General features: G+C 32.3%; 3 protein-coding genes across 3 annotated transcripts; 1 reads left to right on the top strand and 2 right to left on the bottom strand.

Moving 5' to 3' along the window:
* Positions 1-273: 273 nt before the first annotated feature.
* On the bottom strand, positions 274-10,442 carry LOC123692889 (constitutive coactivator of PPAR-gamma-like protein 1). The gene is made up of 19 exons (XM_045637736.1): positions 10,334-10,442; positions 9,883-10,099; positions 9,202-9,380; positions 8,970-9,083; positions 8,725-8,871; positions 8,484-8,645; positions 8,209-8,404; positions 7,899-8,008; positions 7,381-7,572; positions 6,934-7,216; positions 6,650-6,803; positions 6,447-6,572; positions 6,246-6,357; positions 5,713-5,937; positions 5,123-5,320; positions 4,142-4,320; positions 3,514-3,602; positions 3,291-3,421; positions 274-3,182 (listed from the first exon to the last, which is right to left on the bottom strand). Exons 2-19 carry the CDS (start codon positions 10,028-10,030, stop codon positions 3,114-3,116), a joined length of 2,814 nt encoding a protein of 937 aa, XP_045493692.1. The 5' UTR covers positions 10,031-10,099; positions 10,334-10,442; the 3' UTR covers positions 274-3,113.
* Positions 10,443-11,567: 1,125 nt separating this feature from the next.
* On the top strand, positions 11,568-18,220 carry LOC123692593 (GTP-binding protein Di-Ras2). Its single transcript, XM_045637357.1, has 4 exons — positions 11,568-11,971; positions 14,016-14,111; positions 14,700-14,960; positions 15,270-18,220. Exons 1-4 carry the CDS (start codon positions 11,834-11,836, stop codon positions 15,402-15,404), a joined length of 630 nt encoding a protein of 209 aa, XP_045493313.1. The 5' UTR covers positions 11,568-11,833; the 3' UTR covers positions 15,405-18,220.
* A 3,122-nt stretch (positions 18,221-21,342) lies between these two features.
* LOC123692914 lies at positions 21,343-23,991 on the bottom strand. Its single transcript, XM_045637783.1, has 5 exons — positions 23,593-23,991; positions 23,289-23,510; positions 22,870-23,007; positions 22,193-22,412; positions 21,343-21,928 (listed from the first exon to the last, which is right to left on the bottom strand). Exons 1-5 carry the CDS (start codon positions 23,830-23,832, stop codon positions 21,468-21,470), a joined length of 1,281 nt encoding a protein of 426 aa, XP_045493739.1. The 5' UTR covers positions 23,833-23,991; the 3' UTR covers positions 21,343-21,467.

The following is a 23,991-nucleotide window of genomic DNA, read 5'->3' on the forward strand; positions in this document are numbered from 1 at the left end:
GTGTGTCTTAATATAATATATGTACTATACTTTGGTTACAGATGTCTATAAGCAGGCAAGAGGTTTATAATAAATTATTGGAGGAAGAAATGAAAATAGATAAACTCTTGATAAATGAAACTGATAAAAAAATAAAAGTCAAATTGTTGCATCAGTATAATAATATTAAAGATGCAACTCAAATAGTCATCAATCACTTAGCAAATCTGGAGGAAACAACAATTACCGATATTCATAAAAGATTAAATTTGAATGAATAAATAAAACAACACATAAAAATGGAACCTTTTATTTGAAGACAAATACAACTCTTTACAATTTAATTTCGTCCAATAGTTTAATGTTCATAAAGTAAAACAGTAATGAACTTTGTTTTAACATCTTTCTAACAGCAAGTTTATAATTTAAGTTATAAGTGTTTTCAAAAAGCCACAGTTCCATGTTGCTACTCAATTACGAAAAAGGTATGAATATGACGAATACTTCTAATATATTTTATATGTTGACAAATATTAAGTGACCGTTGTCAGCAAATAAGTTTATAAGATGGATTTAAAGGTATACTGTTGAATATTCTAAAACTATACGGAATATTGGTTTTAAGATAAAAATAAAAACTACTTCCTTCTCGGAATCAGCGCTAATATTATAACATTTTGAAATATTATATGTGACATTTAAACATTTAAGCAGCACACATACGGTACATTAACATAAAAGGAAATTTTATTATACAATTTCCGTAAGATTAAAAGTTTGTTGTAAATAGTGCCCATTAGTTATAAACCGTCTAATCTTATACATGCATCCCATGAAATATAACCGTCCCCACTAAACATGCTTTTGACGTTACACAATTCTCTTAATAAAATGAAATTACATTGAAGTTAAAATTCTAACTCTACAATATTGTGTTTATGAATAAGCAAGCAATAATATATAAATGTTTATATAAGTTTGCGTCGTGCGTAACGACTGCTAGCTACTCGCGAGGGGGCGGCGCGGTTGCGTGCCGCCCGCCGCCCGCCGGCCGCTCGCCGTACGAGCTATTCCGATCGCTTCTGCGACGGATATAAAGTCTGTTGCGTAATTACATTATACTTTGTTTGGCGATCACTTATAACGACCGTATCGTCGCAATGTATATTTTCGACTTGTTCTGATCATATTGTGTCCTTTGTTAAAATCAATATGTTATTCTGGCAACATATTTGTCTCCGTTCCGGCCAGGGAATAAAGCGTTCCAAATTGTAAAGTCTTCATTAGTTCCATTCTCTATTGGTGTCAACTGTTTAGTACTTTACAGGTATTACGAACGTTTTCATTGGATAATATGGAATGTTGCTTTGAGATGTTAACAGTTTTATTCACCAATCGAGTAAACGATAAGACTTTGTCTTATGTGTTTCTTGTAAGTCATTCCAGCTAAATTTAAGTATAACAATATAACAAATTTACAAAAATACATATAAATTGAAGAACATTCGCAGTTTTGAGATTCCTAAAATGCATATAAATATATCACTAACAACTCTACGATATTCTATCGAAATAATACCCTATAGGATGTGGAAAACTCAACACGCGAATGTTCTTTCAGTTCCATTAAAGGTCTAGCGTTAGACTTATATCTATAAGTTTCAGACTCGTTTCAGGCAGTCCCACAGACTAATTTTCAAAGCACCAACCATCAATCAATAAATGCGATTTTTTAATCCTAATTTCATCATCCTCCTACCACTATGTTATCAAATGTCCGACAAACAAGTGCATATGAAAATAGTATATCAAAAGATATTGGGAGGACAAAATTTTCAACAACTGTAACAATATACGCAATATCGTTGTAACATGCTTATGCATAAAAGATCCATATATTATGCAATTTCTTATCCGTGCATTAAAGGCACGTATTTTAACAAATAATAGTTTATTGCTCATAATTCGCAGGAGTATGTTACAACAATACATTTACAGAACAATCTCACATTCATTCAATAACGCCTAAATATACACCAAGATTTCCTAAAAACAAGTCTGAATACATAAGGTTTAATCTATGAAATCGATTTGTAAAGAAACAGATTTTTTTATCATCGATATATATATAAAAAAGGAGAATATTTTAATCGTTAAACAATATTTGTAATATGGAATCAAGGCTTATACAATGCACATAGGTTATAGAGTAGGTATATAAATAACAATCATACAATTTGTAGGTGTAAAAGTGAATCAACCGATAACATTATATGTTACAAATAATATTTTATTTAATGATAAGAAAAAATATAATATTTATTGTTATATAATTTATAATGGATTTCATAGACCAAACCGAGCTTAAAAATAAGACATTTTGGTAAATTGTAAATATACTATGTGTAAATAAATAATGCCGACTCAGTTATTCATATGCTAAAATAAACACATTACCTACTAAGTCATATCACTTTTAATAAAACATGACTTAAGAATCAACTTGATAATTTAAATATATATTCACTAAATATCACTTGTCACGTAATGGATGTCGAGGCGTTTATCTTTTTTAAAGACAATCTATACACCTCAAAAAGCTAATGACTCGTTATTTTGTCACTTTTGAAACGGATATTTTTTTATTGTATAGCTCTCGTCACAATATTAGACAAAACACCCTGAGCGTAAAGTCGTGTTCGGATAAAAGCGTTAAAATTCGCTCTTTTTGTCAGATTCTCTTCGAAATTACGATTAATTTAACACTAAATGTGTCGAATTAATATAAAATCAGTCTCAACATCGGGAAGTCTTTTAGATGTTTAGGCACGTATACTTTAGTGTCAACTTATCGGCAACAATATTAATTCTTATACCATTGTAATGTTACATTGCTAAATTACGAGATACGTGCTATCTTACTGCAATAGTGTTGCCCAAAACCGGTGTCTTAGTATATTGTTCTGGCTAAGGCCAGGTATTGTTTTTACAACTCGAGATGAAACAAGTCAATTGTAATGATCATTGGCATTACAAAACCTACAGAACTACAGAAAAAGACGAAATAAATATAGTATGCTATAAAAAGACTGTAAATAAATACATAATAATTACCTCGTTAAAATAAAAATAATTTAATTAGAAACAGGCGCGTCACCCTGACCAATATGTTCCTTATCAGAGATATTAGTTTGCTCCGCCACCTAAAATAAATTGGAATAGGTCATCAATAGATACTTGAGGATTAATCGGAATGGTCTTGCAGGTTTTATATTACGTATGCTGAAATTTGATATTCATTCTGATGTCACCTTGTTCTTATCAAGCGGCCCATTGGCTTCCAAGGATTGAGCCACATCAGCCTTCCCAGCGCTCTTCTTTTTACCCTTCCCCATGGTTTTCTTGGCATTTTTTCCAGTCTTTGTTTTTTGTTGCTGTGCTCCTGTAGAATATATAATTGTTAATAGGTATATTGTGTATGACTTGTCTCGCTCGCTTAATTCACATGAGATTATTCTCCAAAGTGCATGGTACCTTCGGCGTCATTGTCTAAAACATTGTTGTCTTCGTGCGGGCTTCCATCGTCGGCTGGAGGACTCATCTCGTCAGATCTCACTGTTCTCCTGGAAAGAAAATATTGAATGTTTAAATATTAAACATATTATATATATACAATATTTTGTGTTCATGATTAGATTTATATTGCATCTGTATTAAAAATAAAATTAAATACCCAACAATTTATGCATTCATCCTTAAGGTTCATCCGTAAGTTGAATATGTAATTGGTATCAGTTCACCCAGTCAAAAGTTCTGTGGTAACAATACCAATAAAAACAATATAATATAAAAATAGTCAAATTGTGAACCTCCTTTTGAAGTCTGTGACCACAAAGCAGATACAAAGCAGAGATGCTGTAGGCAATGTTGCCTTGATGCCATCAGTGTTGTCCTGACATTCTAGTTTAAGCTATTCAAGCGATTCTAGGTGGCGGTAATGGCAGTGCATTGCGTAACGTCCGGTGATCAACCTTCTGTCCTACCAGACCGACCGTAAGCGGACTTGCGCGGACTTGGTCACACCCACAGGCGACACCGGTTCTTATAGGAACGGCGAATTGCCATTCAAACCTCTTTTATATGTTCTGTGGTATAGACTCACCCATTAACCGTGAGCGTGGCAGGTCGCGCGGGTTCGTCAGTGTCGCGTCTCGCGCGCCGCGCCCGCCCCCCGCGCGCCGCCTGCACCGCGCCGCGCCCGCGCCCGCGGCCCCGCCCGCCGCGCCACCCGCGCCCGCTGTACGCGTTGCGCGGCGGCGGCGTGTAGCCCACGTAGCTCACCTGACACAATAGTATTACATAATAATTGATCGATAAATTATAACAACTCTTTTTAGCATATCAAACTCAAACTCAAACATTTATTTATTCAATTAAGGTACAAGTCCGAGACGGGCCGCAGACCGCAAACTGCAACCGCAAACTGCAAGCGACAGCACTTGTTTCTATGAACATCTATGAAATTGATTCCAAGCGCGGCGACACTGCTGCCTGCAGACGCAACGCGCAGCGATTCATAGATGTTCATAGAAACAAGTGGTGTCGCTTGCAGTTTGCTGTTGCAGTTTGCGGTCTGCGGCCCGTCTCGGACTTGTGCCTTTAGACTACTTTTAGTAGCACTTTCGAATCGTCATTACATAAGTATTTTTAAAATTTACCACCGATTCGGAAAGCAGTATCTATAGAGAAGAACCGACAAGATAATATGTCAAATAATATGTAAAATCATGTCAATATTACATAATCTGTAACTTTTATCTAACTACATAATATATCATCCGTAAAACTACAGAATATATAAATATATCTTTTTAAAGATAAGAACACACTTCTGAAACAGATTGAATTGAATTGAATGCTATAAAAAAATAAATATTAATTTTACACCTAAAGTGTAACATCAGGCAAACAGGGACATTAGCAACGAGGAATGAAACTCGGATATGAACATTATGGTTGTTTGTAATGTTGGTGGCATTCATACATTTTTGAAAATTTATTTAATTTTTCAACACAGTTAAGAAAGACAACAAAGTTAAGTCATTTCAAAAATCAGTCAATATTAGCAATTTATCTAAATCACCTGTGGGTATCGTGTAGCGCGTGGTGGATAGCTGCCTCCTCCCCACTGTCCCACAACAACGCCGGCGATCTCTAGCCTCGCACCACGACCACGCCCACGCCAACCGAGCGGCTCACCAACCACGCCCACTAGAGGGAGTGGGGGCATAGCGAACTCCACTTCTAGACCCTCCAGTATAGCTTTTCTCATACGCTCCACCTAAGATTGATAGTTAAATGTACTTATAATAAAACTGTTACAAAATACATCATAGAACAAAATACAGTTAATATTTTTACACAAAACAGCCATTACAATTATATTTATTTTGTTGAATAACATGGAGATGTAGTCTATGTCCTTTCTCGGGTAACAAAATATCTCCATACCAAATTTCATGAAAAATGGTTCAGTAGTTTAGGTGCGATTGAGTAACAGACAGACAGAGTTACTTTCACATTTATAGTATTATTATATTATATAATTATATAAGTATGGATTACCTTGTCTTTTTTTACCTTAAACCTAAATGTTATACCTAACAAGAGAGCCAGAGCCTCATTAAATTTGTGGAACAAAGGTGAAATAATTATTTTATATGTATCACCAACCTTAACAACAGTATCCAGGTGGTTATCACAGAGCTGCGCGAGATGCTTGCAATGGTTAGCGCGGTGCAGGTTGCGCTGCAGCAGCTTGCCGTCGAAGTACAGCCACGGCGCGGCCACGAGCCACGGCACGGGCGCGCCGCACGCGTCGTTAGCGAGCAGGGCGGCTTCAGCGCCGGCCATTACTAGCGCGCCGAGTTGCACGCCGCGGGAGCTTATGCCGTTCACCTGGTATTGTTATGTTTCATACTATAGTGGAATATTTATTATATTGAGCAATATGTAAGGAAAGAAATGCACATGTAAGTTTATATCAATATGTAAATTTCAGTGATACTAATAAAACAAAGATTTAATAATTTATGGAAGTAGAAGAATAAGTTAAAGAGGAAAACCTCGAAGACTTAATTTATTTCATTAATTAGAAATTAATGAAAATCAAATATGTAGATGGATTATATATAAAAAATTCAGTTGGAATAACAAATATATATTAAAATGTGCATGAATTTAAAATACGTCAATACACCACTCACTGTCATCTCCTGCAAATGGAGAGCATTCATGAGATCACTAGAGAAAGCTGTAGCTAAAAATGCATCTAACTCCTGTCGTCTTAATATTTGAATCTGAGATGTCATGATAAATCTGTAAAAATATAAAGATGTGAGTTTGTTTCACTGTGATGGAATTAAGGAAACAACCAATAAAATGTTACTTTAAAATTTAAACATTACCTTAGCACAGTAGCTAAAATGAGCAGATGTTGTGGAACATAAGATGTATTTAGCATGAGTGGTGTATCTGATTTCATGCAAGAGAGGAAAGCTCTCATACGACGACATTTGTCATCTTGCGCAGTTCTGTAAAAATAGACAAAATTATAGATTTTTCTTATTATGACCCTTTTATGAATATTAAAGTATAGCTTTAGGCTTACCCAAACCAAAGTCTTTGTACAGTAGGCACAGGCCAATCGAGCACAACACCTGGTACAAATTCTGGACTTTTACCTGGATTTACTTTTGAGTAAATCCATTCAGCGACTTGTACTGTGCATGGGCGTTCACTGCTAGCAGATGCTGTACCTTCCTCTGGAATTTCAATACAATATGAAGAAATGTAAAAAAACTTGTCACCAATATGAAGTCAATTACAGTGTATAAAATAATGCAATAGATGGGCCAAAAATCAATATGCAGTAAAAATTGAATACACACATACCTTTAGCTTTTTGAGCCATAAACCGGTGATGATGCATATTATATAATATAGCATACACGTTTTGGCGTATTGGTCTGTAGAAATGGTGTATGGAGGGTATTTCCCTGTGGTTGTCATCCTCCATTAATACGGGCAGAGTAATTTGCCTGTGAGTTAGTATGGAAAGCATCTGTGGATGCATCAAACCGCGGGTATGGCGCTCCGCACAAGTACGGAGTACCTCCGCTGGGGCACTGGGACAATTATCTTCACTTTGCAAATTAGCACTAACAGTTTGAATTCCCTAAAAATGAAATCAGTTTTCAATTACAATGTCTGTTTATTTGTAGTATGGAACACAAATTTCGTTATTTCATGATATAATACAAAAAATTATATCAGTATAGCCTAAAGTATTAGCCTGAATTGTCTCTGTCTAGACTAAAAAGTATGGATTTGTTATCACACCTCCTTGGATGCTGATTTCTCGATTTTATCGTGTGTTTTCTCAACTGGCTGTGGTTTGGTTGGCTCTCCATCTGCTTCAAGGGTCATAGCAGCCACTCCATGACTCAACTCATGACAATGTTCTTCTAAGCTATAGTCTGCGTTCATCGACGCGTTTGCTGTGGCCAATTTGTAATCTTCCAAGCCTTTTTGCTGCAATTTACCGAGATACAATTTTGACAACTATCCAAGTGCTCAAACAACATACATAACAAATAAGATGGATTAGTAACAAAACCAAGGTGTAAATGATTAAAACTCACACAAAAATAATAGATACACAAATTAAATATGTAGATGATAGAAAACATAATTAGAAAAAAAAAACAGACAAGCCCCCAGCACATGGTAGTTTAAAATGATTTCTAGTGAAATTCTAGTATTAAATTATTTTGCCAATCAATATGATGCCAATATAAATGGACATGTAAAAGGCGTGGATGACCACAGCAAAACCACCGCTATATTAAAAAATTAACCTCATGCTCTGATGACTCTGCTGCTAGTTTGGAAGTATCCAGATCTGTTGAAGTTGACTGAGGACTAATCTCAGGTTTTTGGTTCTTTTTGTTACTCTTTGGGCGACGACCTGTAAATTTAAAAATTAATATTTTCTGTCATAGTGACAGTGAGTCAAATAGATGTAGTACAAAATTGGGATTTCTCTTCTTTACCTTTATAGATAGACATGAAATTAGACTAGAAAGTCAACTAACCTTTCATTGGACAAACAATTTTATGTACTTACATAGTGTATTAACACAGTTTGCAAAAAAGTTTATATCTTACCAGAAGCGGTTCTATACTTGAGGAAGCCATCTTTGGTTCCATTAAAATAATACTGTACGGCTTGTTTAAGTTTAGCAGCACGGAGATCATTCAGATCACCAAAGATTTCAATGCAAGCAGCATCAATATCTGACGAAGGTAAGTCATGGACAAACTGGCCGATTGTTTTAATTAACGTCTCTGGAGGAACTTGTTGCTAAAAACAAAAGTTGCAAAATCAATATAACCCAACATTTTACAAGGTTCAATTTGATGATGAAGAAAATTCAGCAAACCTTTTTCTGATTAATTCCAAGACGTTTATAGAAGTCTGTCAGACTTTGTTCAGACAATATCACTCCACCAAGAAGTGCAGCAAAAAGGCACAAACGATCTTGAGGCACATCTAATACTTTAGGTAGTTCATGAACCATATACTCCTTTGTCTCCAAAGATGACTAAAATGAGAAATTAATATTTAGATTGGACTTTTAAGAGTAATTTGTAGTGATATATTTATGTTAAAATTATACTCACTCTGTATGTAAGTTTTAATTGCGATGAACTAAAATACCTTGGTGGCTGGAATACTAAATACTCTCCTGAACACCCAACTAACCCAGCATATGCCTTCTCTCTACATAGACCCACAACTTCTTGACAATGATCATCAGAAGATACCATCTGTATATAAGAAAAATTAAATTAACACAAATTAAATTAACCCAAAATTCTAACTACACATGACTAAAAAAAGTTTATACTGTATACAAAATACATACAATTGGAATATTCAGATATCTCAATGCAGTTCTGAGGCATGAGTGCAGTCCTGTAGGTGGCACCCACCATACTTTGGGTGGTGGTGTTCCCTTTGTGACAATGTGACGCAATACCTTTAAAGATAATGTTTGATTTTATTCAAGCTTTCCAAGTAACAAAAAAATAAAAAAAAACCATAATAAACATATTATGTAGATATTATAGTAATCAAATCATAGAAAAAATACTAACAGAATTAACTCTGTGTCTATATGTAGCCTGGGTTTGAATCCAGTGCTGAGGTAAGGCTGGTGGTGTTGGATGGGCCCCATTGAAACAAATACAAAGAGCAACTTGGTGTTCAGCTAGCGCCTGCGCTAATGTTGTTAGGAACTGGACACATCTAGCCCATTGGCCTCCACAAGCCCAATCTGAAATTTAATGAAAAAATAGTACCCATGTTTTTTGTCATAGAATATGTAATTATATTCCAATTAGGTATATGTATAGACCACAGTTCATAAATTCAGTTAAGTTACCACCTATTTATAATATATTGAAAATTGTTGATTATTTTCAATTGGACAGTATTAATACTTTATCAATATGGGAAATTTGTCTAAAAATATAGAAAACTAGCCGTGGTTCATTTTTACGTTTTCTCGTACTTCAAGAAATGTAATAAAAAAAGAATTAACGAAATCGGTTCAGTTGTTCTCGAGTTATGTGCTTACCAACACATTTTGCGATTCATTTTTATATTATAGATAATTAATATTGTAGGTACCTATTTATAGGCCCAAATAATTGAAACCAATACCTAGCAATAGGGCAAGTTAAACTGCAACTCTTTTAAACATGTTAATTTCATTGACATCATATAATAAATAGATCACGTTCAACGCATATAAATATGCTTTGCGGTCTACTTACCAGAAAAATATCCGCCGTAAAGACGGTCAAGGCATCCCTCGGCATCAAGTACTAATCTAAATCCGCCAGGATGAGATCTGGCGATTCTAAATAGATCTACTCCTACTCCTTCGTTTTCTAAAAACGTTTGTAGATCTTGTATACCCATGGTTATCGGCACCTATAAGTACCCTTACAAATCGTTCGAATGCACGTTCGTTTCGACTAATTGAACGATCTGAAATAATTTCATTTCATTAATTTTAATAAGAGTGTATTATGTTTCCAATTAAACTTTAAATGAATATAAATCGGATCTCATGATCGCTAAAAAAAACACACGAAAAAATTAATGCATAACCGGCACGTTTAATAGCTACGACATTTACCTGGAAATATATGCTAATACACTTTTAAATAAATATGAATAATTCGATAAAATATCAACATCATTATACAGAGCAATACGAACCTTATTTCAAAAAACCATGCCCTCAAATAATTACGGCAGCCGAAAGTTGGAAACGGAAGCCATTTGTAATTTTGTAATTTTCTAATCCATTCCCTGCCTTGCCTTGAACAATTTTTTGTCATAGACAAAGAATACCATAGATAATAGCAAATCAATAATATAAGAGCGTTTTCACATTATCCTGTCCGATATCGGTATCGGACGCCTATCCGATATCAGGGGTAATTAAAGTAAAATGTAAATGTATGATTTATGTACGGTCTGTCTTTCACATTGTCCGGTTTGATATCGGATATCGGAGCCGACACCTATATGCCAGCGGTAATATCTGACGCCCGTGAGCTGTCGGACGATAATGTTCAGTGGTGCCAACTCAATTTTTGAAAAGGCATTTAACCAACAGCAAAAAAGCACTAGTTTGTGTATTTTCAGTTATACAGGGCGCTAAATGTAAAAAAAAACTCCCTTACTTTACTTTCAACCTTTTATTAAGAAAACATACATTTAAGTATTTATGTGCATTAAAAATACGATTTATATGGCAACCATTTAATACCGTATTAAAATATACGGAAATTGGCTGAACTGATAAAAACAAAAATATATTTCGTTCTTAAATTTAATCGTATCTACAAAACATTAGTGTCTATCATTTTTATTTTACTCATTCTGCCTCGCTCGCTATTTAGTAAATAGCACATCAAGATTATATGCAGTCAAATATATAATAGTAATAATATAAAATCTTTCAAAAAGTCAGTTTTTTCAACGTAATTATTTTTACTGTATGTACAACTACGATCAATCAGATTTTTTTTAAATCATACCTTTTAAAAATATATATAAATAATATTAAGGCAGTTTTGTTTTGTTTTCTCTAAAGAATTCTGGCAACGCTGATGATAATATAGGATGATGTGAAAGAGCAAATTGTATCCGATATCAGATATCGGCTCGTATCGGCTATTGGCGTCCGATACCGATATCGGATCGGATAATATGAAAACGCTCTTATTGCCCATTGAAACTTGTCCTAACGGTATCGTTGACACAGTGGGTATATTAGCGAATTATTTTAGATAGGTAATTTAAACTCAATCAGTTCTTATATTTTTAAGTCTTTTTGTATATTTTGAGATTTTTTACGTGCAATTTCCGCCAGTCCGGTGCCATACAAGTTAATTAAAAAAAACCTTTGACATTCCTGCTGTCAGCAAAGAGGTTAAGGTAGCCGTCAGTGTCAACGTAGGCGTTTTACGATTCGTATTAATTGTACCGCTGTACTGCTTGGGGTATTTGATTGGGCGTTGTGAATTAAAAATAAGAATGTGTTTTTATGTTTCCGTAATTAATCCAAACTACTAATCAAATGTGTAACATATACGTATATTTGTTTTATAAGCATTAAAAATACAAAAGATGCTGTAAAATAGTTTCCCTCTGTGTCAGAACGAATTTTATGATTGATTTTCATAAAAGGCTCATTTATTAAAACTAGTAATGCCGGAGCAAAGCAATGATTACCGTGTTGTAGTTTTTGGTGCGGGTGGCGTAGGAAAAAGTTCTCTTGTGCTACGTTTCGTCAAAGGTACATTCAGAGAATCATATATACCGACGATCGAAGATACTTATAGACAGGTATGTTGAGGTATTTTTTTTTTATTATCGTAGTTATTTGTTGAATCTGTTGGTATTGAATAACAATTAATTATTACCAAAAATACGCAATTTCTTCTAGAAATTCGCTATTGAGGCTTTTGTTTCACATGAATCCTATATTATGTATCTGCTAACAGTGTTGCAAACAGATCTGGCCCTAATGTTTCTCATGCATGAAGTAACCTAAATCGCCGAATTTCAGTTGTAGTAACTAGTAGCCTAAAGTAGCCCAAACACCATGAATAAATTAAAATGTAGTTTTTATCAATTTATTTATAATATGTTCATAACACTCTGATACCGGCCGTATGCCTATTTACCTACTAGGTAGCATAAAAAAAGATTGTCCCTAGAGTAGCCTAATTGGCGACCAGTCGCCTTTTAGATATTTCTGTCGCCGATTCTCGATCTGAGTAGCCTAAATGGCGAAATGTTGGCAACACTGTCCACTGAAAGTATAGAAATTCAACATAGGTACCTAACAAATTAATATTGTGCCCTAGACAAACTTTTTTTTCTCTGTATCCAAAAATATTTTCAAATGCCAAGTTGAAAATTTTGATTTTATATAAAAATTAAAAATATCATCATTATTATTTATTACTTCATTGAATGTGACTTATTTTAATTTTTATATGTATTACTTAATTGTTTTTCTATATATGTAATAAGGATTTGAGTCTGCTAGATTTATGTATGTAATAAGTTTTAAAGCTTTATATTGTGTATTTAAAATATTCAATACATTATATGATGTGGCAATCATATTTCTGCAATTAAGTTCCCTTTGACCAGAATTGCTATTTATTGGTAGTTATACATAAAAAAAAATTGAATAGATAAAATAAAATGTTCCATTTGCGTTTCATTGGTGTAAAGTATACTTGTTAATTTTTTCCTTAAAGATGTATGTAACTTATTAACCAAAATTTGATGGAGGTGAGATAAAATGGTTGTAGTTAGTTGTAATTTTTTTAATAACATATTATACTGCACTTATGCCGGACATTTAAAATGTTCATATGATCAGTAATAAAATTTGTCTAAAACAATGAATTGAAAAAAATAACATATGTAATAATCTAATATATAAAAATCAATGCCACTTTTCGTTGTAATTCCATAACTCGAGAACGGCTGAACCGATTTCGATAATTCTTTTTTTATTATATTCCTTGAAGTACGAGGATGGTTCTTATGTAGAGAAAACGTGAATATGTACCACGGGCGAAGCCGGGGCGGACCGCTAGTATGTAATATAATATTTCTAAGGCTAAATTCTATCCTATGTTGCAAGTAATAAAAACCTTGCCCCTATTCTGGTTCTAAATCTTGAGATTAAAATATGAGTTTCATTTATAGTAAGACGTAATAATTCACATGTTTATTGAAAAATCAATATCAAAACAAATTAATGTACTATGGTGTGTTGCCAAAATTGTTTGGCATTCTGACAATATTTAGTTGTAAGCAAAGAATATCATATCATAGTCCACATAATATTATGTATAGTCAAGTTTTGCAATCATAATAGTTAATGGAGATTTTTTTGTTTTCATGATTATGATTCTGAATACACATCATCTCTTTATCAAGCTTTATTAATGAATATGCTATGTGATTACGATTATTTAGCCCGGATTTTATATCTGTCATTTATGTATTTCTGGATTCTAGGCGGTATAGTTATAATTTTTATGTGAAACACTGATTAAATTAATCAATCTCTTATTCAGTTTTTATGATCACCAAAAATAGCAATAGCGACAAGTCCGTCATTTCATTCTCACTACGTATAAAACAGTGTTGCTTTTTCTGTCTACGTATAAAACAGTATGCTTAAATCTGTAAAACTACGAAATGGATTTTAATGCAGTTTTTTCTAAAAGATAGAGTGAGGTTCAAGAGGAAGGTTTTATTAGAATATAATTTATTAGGTCTTAGACATAGCCGGCGAAGCCGCGGGCGGAAAGCTAGCTATTTATAAATCCGTTGCTTAGAAAATATTTTTTATTGCTTTCAGGTTATAAGCAGCAATAAAACAATATGCACTCTACAAATAACTGACACAACCGGTTCACATCAATTTCCAGCCATGCAGAGGCTATCAATCAGCAAGGTAAGTTTTATTTCGAAAATGTTCTATGTTACCTTTGTTATTATTGTTTGAATATTGTATACTTTTGTGTTAGTAAGAAATAACTGAACCAACTTTACATGGTACAATGAATAAGTAGGTTTTGATATTGTGGAAATAAAGTATGTTGAATTGTTGTTATTTTATCTGTGTAAGTTTTAATCTCATAGACGAGAAAGCTTTTTGTACTAAAGGCATTTGTAAGGGCATTCGTAGCAATTCAAAATCAACTCTCAGAGTGAAATTCATCCTAGCTATTGCCTGTTGGTGCTTAATGATAAAAATTTTAAATATGTATTTGATTTAATCGTGATCGGAGTTATATTGGAACGCCCATTTTATAAACTAATCCCTAGTTTATAAAAATGGTGATGGAAAATCGCCCTTTTCGACCTCAAAACTCACCCACAGTGCAGTGTGCACTCCCTTTATCGCGATGAAACATACCTACATTCGACGAATCTGCATTGTATGCTTGGTATCATGCAACCGGGAAAAACTCTTAAATACGAACGAAAAGATCACTGAATGATTAATGAAATAATACTAACTGAACAAAACACATTTCAGGGTCACGCCTTCATACTCGTGTATTCTGTGAGCAGTCGGCAATCGCTGGAAGAGCTGAAGCCCATATGGCAAACGATAAGGGAAATAAAGGGCGCCGATCTTCCAAACATTCCAGTGATGTTGGCAGGGAACAAGTGCGACGAGAGCCCTGAGATTCGAGAGGTTTCCGCTGCAGAGGGGCAGGCGCAGGCGCAAGAGTGGGGCGTGTCCTTTATGGAGACCTCGGCGAAAACCAATCACAATGTCACTCAATTATTTCAGGTAATAATTTTTTTAACAATTTTTTTACGTTTGGCAACATTTATTGAACAGACTGTTTCTATGGGAATCAAACACTTGAATCTTTAGAATATAGTTTGATTTAATAATATTATAATCAAAGCGATATAAGGTTTTTTATATTGATATATAATATAAAATACCATAGATGCATTCTCATAACAAACCAGCACAATTTTGTACCTATTCTGCATTCAGCGTAGGTTCTGTACCTATATTATTATTTATGAATGTTTGTTCCTAAAGTAACTAATTTGTTTGGAAGTTACAATTTATTCTCTTTTCTTGCAGGAATTACTGAATATGGAAAAGAACAGAAATGTCTCTCTCCAAGTTGATGGTAAAGGAAAAAAGAAAAAAGATAAAAATGTTAAGGAAGGAGGTGAGGGATCGGCGAGTGGGAGGGAAAAATGCCTATTGATGTAGATAAAATTTACTTCTTATGTAATATCCCACCTTATTTATAAAATAACCAGCAGCATTATGTTATATATATACATTTATAAAAAAAACGAATTACTTTATAAAAAAGTTAAAAATCGCTAGAGAGTACAACAAACGAGTTATTTTTTTTATGATATATTGTATATCATAATGTTGCCTGTTAGTGCTAACTAAGTCACAGTTCTAGTCATTTAAATCCATATTTTCATTAGTTAAGCACAGGACAAGTCGCATTTAAATAAGTATTATCATGCCTATTATAATGTTAGTTTATGCGATGTATTGACATTGTAGAATATATATTTTGCTATAACTAAAAATTATCTTATTTACACTAGTTACATATTTATCTATATATGAGTATAGGAAGACTAACTTATCTGTAAACTGCGCGCGACGTTTAAGGTAGGGTTGCCATATTTGAAAAACTTGTAATGTACTAATTATACAAAAGAAAGTAATGATAGTTTCTCTGTCAATAATAATAAAGAACGAATATCCAAAGCTGGATTGCGTTTCATGAATTGTATATGACAAACTTTTCAAATACCTATTGCTAAAATATACAAGACCGAGCCACGTTTCTAAAAAGGTCAGTGAAAAGATTACAGCTTTAGTAACATAATCGGTAGAATGGTAAATGTTACTTGAAGGGACATTTTATATATGATTGCCACTTCACGGATAAGTTAGTAGACCTATAATGACTGAGACGCTAAGGTCGTGAAGTTATTCCGAGTGTTAGTGTGAAAATACAACGAAATGAAGTCTCTAGGACTACTGTTATTAAATTATATATGTACGCTGACAAATAATAATTAATTAAATGTCATGTTTGCGTTAAGTATTCAGTACCTGAAAATCGGAATACTGATAGGAGCCCGTCAAATATGCTTCTCGACGTATCAATACATATTATAGCAACCGTCAAACAATTGCTATTGGTTGTTTCTTAAATAAGTATTAATTATTTCAGTGCCGTTATAACTTTTTAGTTTATAAACATAAAATATGCTTTAATAATTTAGCATTAACATCGTGAGATTACAAAAATACATACAATTTAGTATTATATTAGTCATAACATTAAGCAAATCATATGTGACTTTGAAATAGTAAACTCCACTTCTATCGTAGGAAGGAAAGCTTATAAGATGATTTATGTCATTGTGAGAGACATATTATGTGCCAAATATCTAAAATGTTTACATCGTAAAAATCATCTTGAAATTCCGTACACATGCCAGTTCCAAGTGTATAACTAAATGAAAAAAAAAAAAACTGATTCGTTTCTAAAGCGTGTGACTGATTAATTAAAGAAAATGACAAATTTAGATAGATTATACCAACAGCCAACTGATCTGGAACTCTTATAGCGACACCTTAAAGTAGTCAGTATATCTCACAATGACTAAACGCCATATTATATTCCCTATAATATTTTGACTATAAATTAAATTTTTAAATTTAATATATTAATCGTAGCTATCGCTAGTCATTAGTGCACATTATTTGATATCGTTCACTAACATATCTAATTAGAATTGTCCATAGTTACAAATTTATCTAGTCAGTCGATTATTATTATTATTATTGTGTATGCTGGTTATAGAGAGGAATAATTAAGAATTAGAAACATGATTGTGCAGTTGCCAGTTTTATTAAATAAGCTCGCATGACCCAAACGCTTATTACTAAAATATAATTTAAATAATATCCCTGAAATGTTGTGCATTTTTATAATTATTTATATATTTATAAACAATTTGTATAATTTTAAGTGTTGTCAAGACCTTTATTAACCTTTAAAGCAAGACACCCGCGTTGGAATTATTGTTACATGGGCACATATAATAATTAAGAATATTATGTACACATTGATGGATAAAATCATTGTTACATTAAATTGTTGTAACTGGACCAATGTTGTTTAAAGTTGTTTGATGTTTTCCATTATTGTAGAGATATCTTTGTTTGATGTGTGTCACTGTATATGTTAGATTATACTTGTTTTTATAACTTGTCTTCTATCTCTTGTCTATGCAAACTTGTAATTGTAAATTTTTATTTTTAATATGTAGGAATTTACATTTGATTCATTCCATAATAAATTTCCCAAATAACCTTTCCTGATGATGTTAAATATCGTAAAACTGTATATGGCATAGAACATTCCTTTAAAATTCGTTAATTCTTTATTACGCGTCGTTTTCATGTCTTTCCTGAATTCAATCTTCTTTCAATAATCTATAAGCTATCAGCATGTTCTGAAAATATGTAATATTAAAATTTCCATATTCTCTAAATTAGTCTACAGGTAGTGTAGTGAACAAGTGAGCTTATAATTCAATTTCTTACTTTCATGGATGCATCATTTTTATCTGCATTGTATTTTTTTATTTTATTAAATTTATATCAACAATGAACGGTTAGTTATTGTCATTTGATTAAATATAAGGTATGACTACATTCTATTCATAATGCAACGAAATAAATATTTTTTATATTCAGTAAGATTGTTACAAGATGATCCATGAAGGTAAGAATTTTTGTCAGATCTTTTAAAATTAAAATTTATCGAAATAAAATTAAATCCTCATAAAGGTGCAAAATAACGTTTATGGCAATAATATTGAAATAGTTTGAATCATAGAGAAGTCGTTTTTGTCTTTAAAAAAATGTGTAAGGAATAATTATTACCTATTTAGCATCAAGTCCAGCGAGTAGGGACTTTGCTGTGGTTATTTCGTTATTTATAGCTTTAAAGGTTTTCTGGAAAATAAATAGGATACCTATAAAATGTTTCTTTGTGTCTAAAAATAATTCTAGGATTATGTATCATGTTTCCGAGGCAAGGATATTTAAATAACATTCATTTTTTTTAATTCAAAAGAATTAGAATTGATAAAAATCAAGCGACTCTTTAATTTGAGCATAGCATTCATTCTCATTCATGATTTCTAACATTATGTATATTTTATTTTAAACGTCGCATAACGTTGTTAAACATCGCCAAGAGTCGTGTATAATCACATAATAGGTATGTAATACCTATAATTATTTTATTTTTTTAAATCCCCTCCATCATGATGAATTTTTTTCCTCCCTTCCAAATTTTGCAATATTTGTTGAAGTTTTACACTAAAATATTACTTTTTTTCGAATTAAACTTAAAAAAAATACCTGATATTTAAAAAAAAAACATAAGTATTGTTATGACAAACTTTTCAAATACCTATTGCTAAAATATACAAGACCATATTTCACGAATTTTTTTCAACCATTTCTTCAAACCTCAAGTGATTGATGATCCCGAAGCAACATTGAGCGGCAAATGGCAAGTCGCAAATTGCCGGTCACTCACATTCGCATGAATACGAAAACCTAAAAATATAAAATATTTTTTTCCATACATGAGTGTACATAACAAAATAATTACTTTGTACGAATATTTTCATGCAAGTGAGTGACCCAGGTCACACGAAATACTGCCAAAAGCCATCCAAAAGCACGTAGGTGTAGGTACTTACTATATAATTCGAATGTGAATCTAGAAGTAGTATTCACTCTATATTATGTACCTAATTATTATTTATGGTTAACAAAATTTTTGGTTAAAACACAATATTTACACTAGTTGAGATATCTTCAGTTCGGTTTGATAAAATTCATTCGAAGCTTTAAATTAGAATTAATGGCGAAATTTGTTTTTATTTTTTCATTATTAATAATTATACATACTTACCTATACATTTCTTTTACAAATCTTTGGCGTATGATTCGTGGTAAAATATAAATATATTTCTTGTTTGGTGATGTCTAATTTTAATATTCTGTAAATTTGTGAATTTAGTTAGATATAGGTCTACCAGAATCTGATGGCATATTTATATTTAAGAAATAAAAGATTTTCATGTGGCAACTTATTTGACAACTATCAAATTGTTTGTCAAATTATTTGTCTTTTTTGCAGTTGATGAATAATTTTTAGGATTTTGTCTAAAAAATCTTCGAAAATGTCGAAAAAGCCGCTGCGATCACAAGCAAGAGGTCTTGTTTATAATGTCTATAGAAAAACATTCGATGAAGAAGGGTCAAACACATCACAATTTTCAATTTTGAAGATTTTATTGGTAAATTGGACTTACCCGTTTTGATACTTTAAATTACAAAATATTATATGTAGGTAACTATAATATTGTTTGTTGATTAGAATATAATTTTATGAAAACTTATTACAGGAGTTTCCAATACGGCTATTCGTCAAGTCCAAGCTGTCCAAGTCAATTTTATAATGTGTGTATCTGTTAATAATTACGAAAATAAACATAGTTTTATTTTATTTTAAAAAATTATAAGCAGTTTTGATCTACATTATATCATTATATCGATATTTTCACATGGCATACTGGTAATGAATATACAAATATAGGTATGTGTAAATAATAATATGTATTACCTGTATAAAAGTAATATGTATAATTGTATATTATACATGTAAGTATGTACCTACATAATATTAAGTGGATATCTCATTATTAAGAACAGTATTGTCCACTTATGTAATGTGACTAATTATATTGAGATCAAAATAAAAAATAAGCAGTATCAAGATCGTTCAGTCCATTTTCCCCAGGGTTGCACACTCTAAATTTTGATTTCCCTAATTGCCATCAGATTCTGGTTTACCTATACCTATTTCATTTTTTCTGCGTTCATGCGGAGTGGAACTCAATGAGTCTACATCAAGTAAAACTCAAGTTTTAATTTCACTATTTTTTCTGTGATTTTAAAAAGCATTGTAAGATTTGTTATTTTAATCTTAACAATATGAGTTTTACAACTCACTTGTAAATTGTGGATTCAAACAATTCAATAATAATAATTAAAATTTATGAATCATATTTGTATATTTAGCGTGATCCATAAAATTGCGAGTGTAGAAGATACTGCGGTAGATCCTTAGACGTAGAGTAGGTGGAAGTAGGCGCCTCGGGGAAGCGGTCGAAGCTTGGCAACGTGCGACAGTTAGGGGTCTCTGTGCACTCGAAGTGATGTTGTACATATTTTGTTAAAATGTTATTTATTATGAGGTTGCGAATGTTTGTTGACCAATAGCATAGAATGTAAGATTAGAATTTGCTTCGTCCCTAGATACAGTTGTATCTTTTATAAAAAAATTCTGCTTCTTGTATCCGAAACGAATATTTCAATTAAATTATTATATTTTTTAATTTATCTTGTAACACTTTCTCAATAAGGCATCACGAAATAAAATATAAAATATTTTGCTGTTTATTTATTTACAAAATCCTTAAACATAAACATGATTAATAATTAATGAAGCGCATAATATCACAGTTAAGTACAGTTTATAAAAAACATAATTCATTATTCATTACATCAAATTTTTACACCTAGACAATTATAAACAAAGCTGTGCGTTGTGCAAAGTTACCACAATTTATTTTAAAATATCATAAATTTTGTTTTAGTTTGCCTATTTATATTTAATATGGCGCTTAAAAATTTCGTCGTGCTAGTCTGAATAGAAGATTCAACCAGATGACTGCGACATATACATGATTATCTCAACACAATATCTTGTGCAAAATTTGTACATGAAAATAAATAACTAATATCCAAGTTAATGGGATAGGAAGATTTTTAATACCAATCTATTCGAAAACATGATGGTAATGCTGCTTTTTTGTTTAACATTTCAAGTAATATTATTAACTAGCTGACCGCCCGCGGCTTCGCCCGCTTTGTCTAAAACCTAATAAATTATATACTATAACATTCCTTTTGAATTCTCTATCTATTAAAAAAAAACCGCATCAAAATCCGTTGCGTAGTTTTAAAGATTTGAGCATACAAAGGGACATAGGGACAGAGAAAGCAACTTTGTTTTATACTATGTAGTGATGTAAATAGCAGTAGGTACCTAGTCAAATATAAGAAGCACCATTCTTATTTTTTGAATAATTTTTACACACAATTTTTTCAAGACACTTGTAGAAAACAATTTTACAATGAAGCATATCATGCATCACCACTTCCATTATGTCTTGTTTTTTTAGAGAGACTTTCATTATTCTTAGCGTTACTGTTATTATTTATATTTGAAGGTAAGCTTTGCAATCTGCCAGTACTGGCCGATCTTCGTATAGAGCTATGCCCTGGGTTTGTAATGGCCAAATTATGACTATGTGTACTATTTGATTGTGTGGCAATTAAGGCTTTGTTACACAAATCCAAAAACCTATTTAATGTTTCGCCACTTATTCTATCGCCTTCTATAGTTGGATTTCTTTCCACGGGTGTTTCAACAGTCCTGTAGCGCTTGGGTAACACAATACTCAATATGTTAAAGAAGTTTAGTTGAAATGGTATGTTCAGTATGAAGTTGAAAATAATACTAACTAGCAACATTATGAGTAGGGCATTAAAAACTAGAAGGAGAATTCCTTGTACAATCTTGTTGAATGGGTACATTAGATCAGCTGAAACAAAATACAAGTATTATTATAAAATGATCATAGTTGCATCCAAAAAAAAGCGTGTGTGCCGAGCACACGTCTCAGAAGTGAAACTTCTTTGGCAAGATTCAAAGATACCAAAGTCCGACGATGTTGGTATCTTTGAATCTTTTCTCCATAACGTGACGGTATTGCCATGACGGGACCTTGAAATTTTACTTTCAGCGCTCCTAAAAAAGTTTCACTTCAATAAATTATTTAATAAATGTATTGCCAATTAGCTATTACCTGTGATCCCATTAAGCATAGTGTTCACAGTGGCACTAATCGTAATCATGGGTTCAGATATAATGGTTGTAAACATTCTGATGCCTATTTTCAAAGGATTCATATGTTTCAACATTATAAGTGGGTCTGGTGGTGTAACTTCACAGTTTGACGTCCAAAAGTACCATTTGCATGCATTTACAGCTGATAAAAACCTTGTTACTTCTTCTTTTTCTGCTTCCTATGACCAGAAACAAATATAACAGTTATAGTTCGATAAACTAAAAAAAGAATCAGTTAAAATCAAAATCAGTTAAAAATAGAACTTTAAAATAAAAATAGAATCAGTTTATTTTAGTCAATAGATATATTGTCAATAGACAATAAAATAAATCTCTTTTCAATGGTGACTAATGAAAAATGGTATGAGTATGAGTGGGCACAAGGTTGATCACAGAATTTAGTTTAAGGACTTCTTTGTCTTCAAGATATGAAATAGTTTATTACTGCATTTAACTTTTTAAATATTTACATTAATTATTAATTCATTAGTCTAGTTTTAAATGCCATTATATAGGGTAAGGCATCGCAAATTCTACTAACGACGCATATTATCATTTTGACCATAATTTGTCATTGGCTGATATTAATGAAAATAGTTGCATAAACTTTAAGATAATATTGTTATATATACTTACTTTATAGGAAATGAAAGCTTCATATAGGTACAGTGCTACAGCTAGACAAATTAATATGTGTCTGTAGGATATGTACCGCCACAACCAAAATGTACTTGCTACACATGCAAGAATACTGAAACCCCATGTGAGATAATCCTGAAATCATTAAAATTTTTTATTGATACAAATAGGAAATTAAAGTTTGGTTTATATTGATTACTTGGAAAGAACTGTTATTTTTTTTATTTTAAGCTCTCGCATAGTTTCTATCGTGGGCATTAAGCATGGAGAATGATTTCGATTCCGTAACGAAAATAACCTAACACCCCCCACACCAACTGGCACAGCAGGGATACTTTTTAAGCTATGCAATAGCTTTACCGCGGCAGTCTCCAAGTGCCACACATCTTTTTTTATTCATAAAAGGAAATCTTTACCTTATACTCTACTAAATATGTGTAAACATATTCACTCCAGGCCATTGCAATTTTTTCAGTTATTGAAGGTTTGTATATAGATTCCTCTACATATGCAATTGATCTCCGGAACATTTCTTCTGAAATAGCATTACTTGATGTTATGTACTCATCAAGAACATTCAATTGCTCTTGGCTATATTTCATTTGTAAAGATATATCAATTGTACTGTCGTCATTTTCCTAGAAATAAGGAAGTTCAAGGGATAAATAGATTTTAACATTACATTTAAAGCCACTATATGGGAGTTTATAGAATACTTGCCTTCTTTTGCCCGCTTTTCAGGATTATTGTCAACAGACGTTTGTAAAACCAATCACTCATTCCTTGGTTAGATTCCGTTTTAATTTTTATTACCTTTTTCGGCAATCTTAGATCTGGAGGAAGATTGTCTTCATTTATGTTTATCTGGTTATTTACTTCATCCCAAGGATCTGGTCCCATTTGAGCGGAACATTGTTGTGCACCAAGAATTAAACATACAAAAATAAATGATTTCAACATTATTAAGTTGTCTTAATACTTTTGTGCAGTGTTCCTTGATGTATAGAAATATAATTTACATTTAAAAATTAAACTTCAAAGTTTGAAACTATGTATTTTACAACTACGAAACCGTTTACATTATAAAATACGAATTTCAATTTTCAACAGCTGTGAGCT

The sequence above is a fragment of the Colias croceus genome, chromosome 6 (assembly GCF_905220415.1).
Source record: "Colias croceus chromosome 6, ilColCroc2.1".
In the NCBI taxonomy this organism is placed as follows: domain Eukaryota; kingdom Metazoa; phylum Arthropoda; class Insecta; order Lepidoptera; family Pieridae; genus Colias; species Colias croceus.